This window comes from Furipterus horrens, unplaced genomic scaffold (assembly GCF_987537825.1).
Source record: "Furipterus horrens unplaced genomic scaffold, mFurHor1.1.pri manual_scaffold_4, whole genome shotgun sequence".
NCBI lineage: Eukaryota > Metazoa > Chordata > Mammalia > Chiroptera > Furipteridae > Furipterus > Furipterus horrens.
Window position 1 is genome coordinate 175,344,863 of NW_028327174.1, and position 9,876 is coordinate 175,354,738.

Consider the following 9,876-nt stretch of genomic DNA (forward strand, 5'->3'; position numbering starts at 1 on the left):
GTTGATCTCCTTTAAAGGAAACCTATGTTTTTTGTTGATAAGGGCCAAGATACTACTAGTTTTTGCCTCAGAACAGCACACACAGCCTCGCCAATCCTTGGGAGGGAAAGAACACTTGGTGTTGGAATGAGAAGACATGACAGTTAAAAGGCATGTTTTGTGTGGCTGTCCTTTGGGAAGTGCCAACTCTGTGCAGAGAATTTCTCTATCATATAAGCCAAGTGCTGCATTAAAACCTCATTTATGGAACTCAGAGGCAGATGAAGGAGGGAGAGAGAAAAGCCAGCTCTGGGGCCTCTCCTGGGGCCACCAAAGCCCAGTCTGAAAGGGACGGGAACAAGGGTGAGGGGAACAAGATGGGGAGAAAGGGACACATTACACACATTTCAGTAAGTAGCAGACTTACCATCTCCACTTACATTGTGGAAAATAGTAGAACAAGTTAATAAAAAGCAAATAGGCTTTGAATTCAGAATGCACAGGTGTAATCCTGGCTCTGTCACTTGGTAGCTGTGTGACATAAGGCAAGTCATTAACCTCTAAGCCTCAGTTTCTTTTTTTAAAAATGTTATTTATTCATTTTTAGAGAGAGGGGAAGGGAGGGACAAAGAGAGGTAGAGAAACATCAATGTGCGAGAGAAAATACTAATCGATTGGTTACCTCTTGCACACTCCCAACCGGGCCCCGTAACCCAGGCATGTGCCCTGACTAGGGATTGAACAGGTGACCTATCACTTCTCAGGACGATGCTCAACCCACTGAGTCATGGCATTCGGGGCTAAGCCTCAGTTTCTTTATCCATAAAATGGAGGTAATACTACAGATGGAGGCATTGAAGGCCCTGATTGAAGGCCTGCCTGTATCCCTGCCCTTTGCCAATGGATTTTGCTGCTCCTTATTTCTCCTTAAATCCTGGCTTGGTGACTTGCTTTGGTCCACAGAATGCACAAGGGACAGTGTGCCAATTTCCAACCTCAAGAAACCTTATGGGCTTCTGTTTTTTTTTCTTCGAACCTGCCACCAACATACGAACAAGGCTAGCCTACTTGGGGATGAGAAACTACATGGAACAGAGCCGAACGCAGGCAAGGTCATCCTAAACCATCTGACCCCTAAACATGTAAGAGAGCCCAGCTAGAATCAGCAGGGCTGCACAACCACCCCACACAGACCACAGATGCCTCACTGAGTCTAGCTGAGACCAAAAACACTGCTCAGTTGACATGTGGGCTCACAGATGATGATAAAGGCTTATACTTGAAAGCAGGGGTTGGAAACTACGGACCACAGGCCAGCTGCCTGTTTTTGTAAATAAAGTTTTATTGGAACATAACTATGCCCTTTCATTTATATATTGTCAATGGCTGCTTTCAAGCTACAACAGCAGAGTTGAATAGTTGTGTTGGAGACTGGTCTGCAAACCTAAAAGTACTGACTATCTGGTCCTTTATGAATAGTTTGCTAACTCCTGGTTTAAAACCACTGAGTTTAGGGTGATTTATTATGCAGCAATAGCTAACTGATACAGTACCTAAACCTTTTCCAGGGTGATCATGAGGATTAAATGATCAATTAGTGGTTAGCATGAAACATGGAGAATCTCTGGAAAATCAAAGGGAAAAACTGGATTTGATACGCAGGCATTTCTCTCACACTACTTTTAAGGGATGGGACTGCAAAGGAGAAAGTGTCCCAAGCCAAACCATAGCTACCAAGTGTGGCTCTTACCTTTTCAATCAATTACTTTCTTAGAACTGGAGAATGTGACCAATAAGCAAATGGAAATGACTTGATAGTTCATGTTTGACCTTGGCATCAATCGTATCACATATCAATGATTTTATGCGAAAAGCACCAAAAGACAAGTCACAACTCCCCAGCAAGGCACAAGAGACACTCTCTTCCCTTTGTGGCTCCAACCTCCCTCTACCACATCTGCCCTGCCGAGCCTCCAACCACTCTTTCCCAGGCCTCCAGACCTGGGCATAGCTGTTCAAACCCCATCTGCACGGAGGGCCCTCCTCCCCACTTCCCTGCCTGGGGAATTCCTGCTCATCCTTCCAGAGCCAGCTCAACTGGCACCTCCTCCTGAAAGTCTTCTCTGACTTCCCAGATAGGAGGCTCTCCCAGCCCTTTGCACACACTTCTGTTCTGACATTTCTTGGGTCATGATATTGTCTCATTAGCATTATCTTCCTCCCAGACTAGACCTTGAGAAGCTGGTATTCAACTACAAGCTGAGAAGTTTCCTTCTTGGAAAAATGGCAACCACTTATTTTCTCTGACTTACCCTGCCTAACAGGCTGCTCAGACACTGCTTGCTAAATGTTTAAAAGAAAAAGAAAAAAAAAGGTCAGACATGATATTATTTATTCCTTAGGAAACATGCTATTTAACTCAACTCTGTGAATGTTGACAAAATATAAAGTGTTGGTACGCATTAGCATGTATTTAAAACTCGGGAAAATAATGTCATGATATGTCTTGACTTTTTCAGCTGTGGTGGAAACATTTTCTTAATGATAAAAGAAACAAAACTTCAGAAAACATAACTGGATGAGAACTGTTCGGCTGTACAAAAGAACTACCAAGTTACTGGCCTCTTGTCGTCATTCTTTGTTTGTATAGACAACCTAAAGGAATAATATTTCGATCTGCTGAAGTTTTTTTCTCTCTTCCCAAGAGCTCAGACCTTCACTGCTTCTCCCTGGACTGTACTACAATTGTCTCCTAACTCTGACCCCAACTCCCCCAGACTGTGGCAGCTGTTTGTAGCCTGGGATGCTCCCTAACAATGGCCCTAAGTCTATCCCTTTCCTGTCTCAACAGTCTTCAAGGACTCCCCTGGGTGGGTAGGTCCAAACTCAGGCCCCCAACTTTCTCACATGGTCATCTTCCATTCCCCAAATGAGGCCCACTACAAGAAAGCTCTGGTTTCCAAGAAGACACTCCTTGTTGAAGTTTTATCTGTATACACACACACACAATCACATACATATGGACACACTTTCACATACACATGTGCACAGACAGCATTGATACATAAGTGCTCCTGTGGGCTGCAGTCACCCCTTTCTTTGCACTGAAATTTCGCTTCCATCTCTAGATCCAGCTCAAAGCTGCCTCCTAGGTGAAGACCTCGTTCAATTTCCCAAGACAAGAAAAACACGGGGAGACAAATGGTGAAAAGACAGTGTGCCAGCCTCCTCCAGAGGCTTAGGCCAGAGACTACTGACAAGTGTGCTGCAGCCTTTCTCCCTCCCCTCCTCACTCACTCTGGTACTGGGAGATCTCTGAGCACAATATACGTGCTGGGCAAAAGCTGGCTATATGAAAAACACGATCCCTCTTCCACATGATTCTAAAATGGAAAATGCCCATGACAGGATGCTAGTGGTAGTGTTGGTGGATTTACCTGGGAGAACAGAAGAATGCTGAAGTGACAGAAGGAGGCACCAATACTAGGGGGGCAGGAAGGGGCCCTCAAAGATAAATCATGGTGGGAGTGGCACTGGAGGCACTCAAAGTAGGACCTGTGGACTGACAGCCGCTCTTCCATGCCACACACAGTAACTTTCAATTCAGGCCCAGTGTGAAACACAAACACTGGGCCTGGAAGACAGGGCACATTCAACAGCACTATGGGTTCCTGTCCAACTGATAAAAGAAGCTGGGCCGGAAATTAAGTGAGGTGCTAGAAGTGGGTGTTCCTGAATCCGTGGGTGTTCCTGGATCCATGGGTGAGGGGCAGATGGAAGGATCTGGGGTGCTCAGGGCTGGATGTACAGCATGTCTGGCCTCCAAAAGCTATCAGGCTAAAAATAATGTGAAAACCAGGCTGCCTTCTGGCTGCCTGACCAGGAATGGGGGTGGGTGCTGGCCCCAGACTAGGAGCCAGCCCCACACAGAGGGCATCCGGTGCCTCTGCATCCTCAAAGCAGCTATGAACAGAAGACCCAGAGGCCACTATTATATTAGTGGTTCTCAAAGTGTGGTCCCAGGATCTGCAGCAAAAGATCACCCGGGAACTTGCCGAAAATACACATTCTCAGGCCCCACACCAGGCTTGGCGAACCAAACACTGCGGGGGGGGGGGGGCAGTAGCAATCTGTTGTAACCAGCCCTCGAGTTGATGGTGTGAGAACCACTGCCTCGGGTGACCCTCCCTGGCTGTCTCTCCTCCTCATTAGAAAAACATCTGGTAGCTGCAATTCCTCATATCTAGAATGGGAACAACTTCTCAAAACATCAAAGGGCTCAAAGTCACAATCTATTAGGTAAAATGAAGCCCAGCGCTCTTTTCCAAAATTTGTATCTGCTCACATTACTTGGCAGATAAATCCCTTCATTGACTCTCACTGTGCTTAACTTACAAGGTCCTTCCTGCCCCTGGCCCTGATGCCCCTCTGGGGCACTGCCCAACTCTCCTCTCTCAATTCCAGCCACAGGGACTTTACCTATAGCCCCCCTAAAGCACCAGGCCCTCTTCTGCAGCCCAGGTCAGCACCCCCTCCCCCATAACAATGGCCCTCCCTGACCACCTTCCCCACTTCAGTCCCAGGTAACACAAAGCCCCATCACTGCATTCTCCCAGAGGGGCCCACTTCAGCACCGAGCAGGGGAGGGCACAAGAAGACCCCTGAGAAATCACTGATGGCAGAACGAAACTAAGTCTTAAACACACTTGATGTTCCATCTCTAAAACATTATCCCTCAGTATTTTAAATAGTCTGAATTATAATTAAGAAAAAATGTTTACTAAAGTTTTGAAAGCCATACAAGAAGACTTTAGTGAGCAGGCATAATGACAAGTAGCAACCTTTGGTTGTGAGTCTCCGGATAGCTAGGCGGAGAATTCCTCACACCTTCCACACTCAGGAACTTGAGGTCCTCCCAGGCCAACTCCTAGCCTAGCCAAGCCTGGGCCATCCGTAAGGCAGCAGGGTGATGTCCCCTCAAAGATCAACCACAAGCCCATGATCCCGGAGGCTCCCAGAGAAATCTCCCCTCCCCAAAGCAGCACCTGGTGGCTACCTAGCTACTTGTTATCTAGATGGGGCACCCTGGGTGCTTAGGAAGCTGAGTCTTTGCTTCTGAGGTGTGTCCCCAAACTGACCCCAGGGGGAGGTAGGATCCAACAGGGACTGCTCATGCTGTCTTCAGCAGACCCATTGGGGAGGGGATACTCTGGGGACCTGGGACCTCAGGAAGAGTAAGCCAGGCAGAAAAATTAAAGGGCGCATCCCCTTACTCCTCCCGACAGGAAAACAAGAAAGATCCTTTTCCAAGGACCAGCTGGAAGGCAGAAGCCTGTCTCCCACCTGCCTGAACATCTAGTCCTAAAAGGAACTCAGACTCTAGCAGTCTTTCCCAGCCCGGGCAAAAGTTTATTTTCGGGGGTGAGGATGGCACAAGAGGGACAGCAGTATCATACACTGGGCCTCAGATGTCATCAAAACACTGCCTTCCACCAGAAGTACACAGAACAAGTATGTTATGGGCAAATGGAGCATGTCACAGGAGTGTAAAAGGGGAAGAGAGAACTCAGTCTGGGCTGTAATTAACTAGCCCGCTTCAAAAGGGGGATCTAGAAGGCTTGATATGTAAGGCAGGGGGTGGTCACAAAGTCGTTCCTCTCACTCTTGGGAATGTATGGGGTAGGGGTGCGGTCAGGACAAAAGGTGAGGATTGAAGGGGTGGGTCTCTTTCCAGCCAAGCCTATGGGCGGACCCCCTCCCGGAAAAGCTAGCGTGAAGGTTTCAGGGGCAGCTCCAGCACAAAAGGCAGCTCGGGTTTGGAAACCTGGCGCAGGGGGTGGGGCAGCGCAGGGCGTTTAGTGGGATTTACATATGCACTTTTAGAGGCAGCCGGTCCGGATCTGCCACCGAGAATGCTGTGTAATATGGGGCGAGTCCCTCCCCAGCGCTGGACCTCAGCTTCCCATCTGTAGACCAGGGGGAATGGGGGAGAAGGAAATAGACCAGAGAAAACGCTCTTTTCAGTCCGTGACAGCTCTGACTTTCTTACTTTACTCCTCTGGGGCAGGAAGGGCTGGCTGGGTGTTTCTTTCTTGGGCAAAGCCGGGCGGGGCTTTCTCATCAGGCAACTTCCGAAGCGGGCACCTGGCTGTGGGTACAGAGAGGGGACGTTTTGGAAGCAGCAGCAAAACCGAGTGTGTCTGGAGTCGGACAATCCAGGGGAAAGCGCGTGCGAGGGGGCAGAATCAGGAAGAAGAATGGGAGCCTTGGTCCCCAGGGCAAAGCAAGAAGTTGATGCTGGGACTTAAAACCGAGGAGATGCCTCAGTTTCCCCATGGGCACAGTGGCTCCGGAACCTTGGGTGAGGCCAAGGGGCGCCTTACCTTGTCCTTCTTCCCGGACCCGCTCTCCTCCGCGACCGAGGCAGCACACTTGTTGAGCAGTTTCTTGCTTCCGCAGGCCGTCGGGCTCCAGCTGCGGCCGCCCACGCAGGCGCCCCCCGGGGAATCTCCCGCACTGCCCCCGGCGCTCTCCACCTTGATGAGGCGGTGCTTGGGGGAAATGTAGCGCACCTCTGACGGCGTGGCTGGGCGCCGCTCGCTGCTGCTTCGGTAAAGGTGCGGAGAGCCGGAGGACGAAGACGAGGATGCGGCGGCGCCCGCGCCAGAGGAGGCACAGCAGCAGCCTGCGGAGCCCGATGCGGACGAAGCGGAGAAGGCGCGCTGGCCTCCGCCCGGCTCCCCGCCGCCGCCGCCGCCGCCGCAGTAGTCTAGGCGGCACATAGCGCGCAGTTTGCGCAGCGACGAGCCGGGCCCGTTGTAGGGGTCCTCGAAGTCGCGCTCCTTCTGTGCGCGGTAGGCGCGGATAAGGTCGCTTGTGCTGCCGCTGTCGTCGGGCAGCGATCCCGACAAGGCCGAGAAACAGGAGGCGGCGGCCGGACCGCAGGAAGCCGAGGCCGCCGCGGGGGCCTGCGGCACGGCCTGGGGGGGCTGCGAGGGCCGCTCGCCCCGGCGCCGCTGCTCGCGGTAGTCGGGCCGCGGCGGCTGCGGGGGGCTCTTGGTCTTGCTGTTGCCCAAGCTGAAGTACTTGTTCAGCCACTTGGCCATGGCGAGAGGCCGCCTAGGGCCGCGGCGCGGGAGCCAGGTCCGCCGCCGCGGCCATTCGGGGGGCACTGCTGCCGCCCAGGTCCCTCGGCGCCCCGGCCCCGGCGAGGGGCGTCCGGGGCGCCTGCTCCCGACGCCAAGTTCAAGTTCTCTCCGCCGCCTCCTGCCGGCCGCTTCTGGGCTCCCGCAGCTGCAGCACCGCCCTCCGCCTCCGCCGCGCGCCGCTGGGGCTTCGGATCTCGCGCCCCTCGCAGGCGCGTCTCATGGGATCCCGGCCCACGGCCCCGCCGAGAGCGAGAGGCCTGGGCGCCCCCCTCCCCGCCTCGGACGCTCTGCGCTCCTCTGCGGAGCGCGCTGCTGCCCCGTCGGAGGCGCAGTCTCTGCCTTGGCCGGGATCCCCGGGTGGTAAGCGAAGTTGTCGGCGTCCTCGGCCCCCGCTTCTTCCTTTCCGAGAGGGCTGGGGCGATCCCGGACCCGCAGCCGGAAAGCCTGTGACTGAGGGAGGCAGCCAGCGCCCGCCCGAGCCCGCGCGCCCGTGGCCGTCCCGGCGGCGCCTGCCGCTACCGCTGCCGCCGCCTCCCGAACCGCCGCGTGTGTGACACTCTGGCCGCCAGGGTCCGCCCCGCGCCGCGGCCCCGCCCTCCACGGGCCGGCGCGCGCCCCGCCCCCAGACCGCCCCAGCAGGCCCCGCCCCTCCCACCACCACCAGCAGCCCGGCTGCCAGACCTTGGTCCAAGCCCCGCCCTCCTTGCGCCCGGGTCTTCTGCAGGCGCACCTCTGGCCCTCGGCACGCGCCACCTCCCGGGGCCTCCTCGGCGCCAGCTGCCGGGTCATGCCGGAGGGCGCCGGGGTCCAGCGGTGCTCCCAGCCCCGCCTCGTTCGCTGCCCGCCGCCGCCTAAGGCAAGAGGTAGCCAACCTTAGCCTGCAGCGCTCAGAGACCAAACCCGTCCTTATCCCCAGGGACCCGCGCGCTGTGTACCCAGGGGTCCCCACTGTTGGGTGGGTTGCAAAGGTGGATTAACGGGGGCATTTCTAGTTTACAGCGTGACGCGCTCAGAGGAAATGCGGTGTAGAGACCCCGTAGTGACAGGGTGCCTATATCCTTCTTAAAGGGACGGAGACTCCCATTCAGCCTCGTTGTCAAATCTTCGGTGGAATCTTTATGCTTATGAGGGTATTAGCAACCCAGATGACGGATGCGGCCAGGATAGGCGGCTGGTGCTTTGCTCTGCACCAATCCAAGAGCCAGGCTAAGGAGAGGTCAGAATGTTTGCTTACCTTTTCACCTCTGAGGAAGTCGTGGTTTTAATGCTGTTGGGTTTTAACCCTGTTCAGGGACAACCTGGTGGAGAGGGCTGTGGGAATGTTTAATGCCCAAGATTGTAGGAACCGACAAGACTCCATTTAATCCAGGGCCCTCATTTTGCGGATGGAGAAACTGAGGCCCAGAGAGGGCCTGGGCGCCAATCCTCTGGTCTGGTGGCTCCGAGATAATGTTATTTACATTAGTCTCTACTTTGTAGCTTAAGATCATCCTTGGATTATTAACTAAAAATTAGGAAACTGAGGCGGGGGTAGGGGCCCAGCTTGCTTTCCTGGCTGTGACATGCTCCCAGTGGAGACAAGAACTGCTTGGAAATGAAGTAGGTGACTGCCACTTGAGCTGATGCTCCATTGAATTTCACTGGGCAAGCCCCAGAATATGACTTACCTTAGATGTGAGAACTGAAACCTGAGAAATTCTCTAAGAAATCTGATTTATTAGGACAACAGCCCAGCTAGTCTTTTTTTTCTGGCAGGCAGCAAGGCCAGAGGCTCTGTTGGCCAGGACACAGGGCTGGCCACACTAGAGGTGGAGGTCAGTCTGAGACTCTTGGACAGGGAGGGACCTACCGCTACTCTTCCTCTGCCTGAGGCCACCGTTGCAAAGCAGCAGAACCAGGACTTCAACTTGGGTCTTAATCTGAAGCCTGTGCTTTGAACACTAAGCCACACACAGTAATGCCATGGAATTGACTGCAAATTGTCCCTTTAGGATCAAGTTATTTGCAGTTTCTCTCTTCGGTCAGATAGCAGTCATTTTCTATGAGCCAGTTAACTTTTTCGGACTCACACAATCACAGACACCATCACCAACTTCACAGCCCCTTCATTGTCTGTGTGTGTGTGTGTGTTTGTGATGTGTCTAGGGATGGTGGGAGGATGCAGAAGTTGACCTGGGCTGAGATATGTATTCTGATTTAAATATCTCTAATTACACTTCAAGTAATTCCTCTGCTTGGTAAGCAGTTAATTATCCTGCAAGTAAAAGGGGTGGGGGGGCATGGCAAATAGAAAAACTGAAGGACATCCTCATTTAAGCCCACCTTTCAACCAACCACAAATCTTCTCTGGCTCCCTCCCTTCCCATCCCTGCTCAGGAAGGAAGATCATCCAGATCCTGGCAACAGGCCAAGTGACCCAGGACAAGCAAGTCCTCTCCAGGATCTGAAAATTTGTTCCCTGCATGTGGGTTGCACATGGAAGCGCTGTCTCTGCCTTTTTCAAAGGTTTAGGAAGAGAAGTTATATTTCACAGCTTCTTTTTTTCATTTCACTTTCAGCAGGCTATGGGATCAGACCCACTTTTCCTTGTGATACCTCTGCTGGGGTGTAATTTGCAAGCTAAAATTATTGTAATGCTATAGTATTATGCCAAGAACTTCCAGCACACTTGTATATCTGCTCAACCCCTACACAGTCTGTATTTTATTAACCCTACTCAGCATCCCAGCTATCTGTTGTTATTCCCAGT

General features: G+C 52.8%; 1 protein-coding gene across 2 annotated transcripts in view; it reads right to left on the bottom strand.

The window, feature by feature from the left end:
- SHB (SH2 domain containing adaptor protein B) overlaps positions 1-7,672 on the bottom strand; it is a 123,421-nt gene extending 115,749 nt beyond the window's left edge. The window contains exons 1-2 of one of the 2 annotated variants that reach the window (XM_090274449.1): positions 6,363-7,331; positions 6,029-6,127 (exon numbers count right to left, since the gene is read on the bottom strand). In XM_090274449.1, coding sequence (XP_090130575.1) covers positions 6,029-6,127; positions 6,363-7,085 — 822 coding nt within the window. In that variant the 5' untranslated portion in view covers positions 7,086-7,331. Of the gene's footprint in view, positions 1-6,028; positions 6,128-6,362 lie in introns of both variants that reach the window. The other variant, XM_090274448.1, reaches the window with a different exon arrangement.
- Between the last annotated feature and the right edge of the window lie 2,204 nt (positions 7,673-9,876).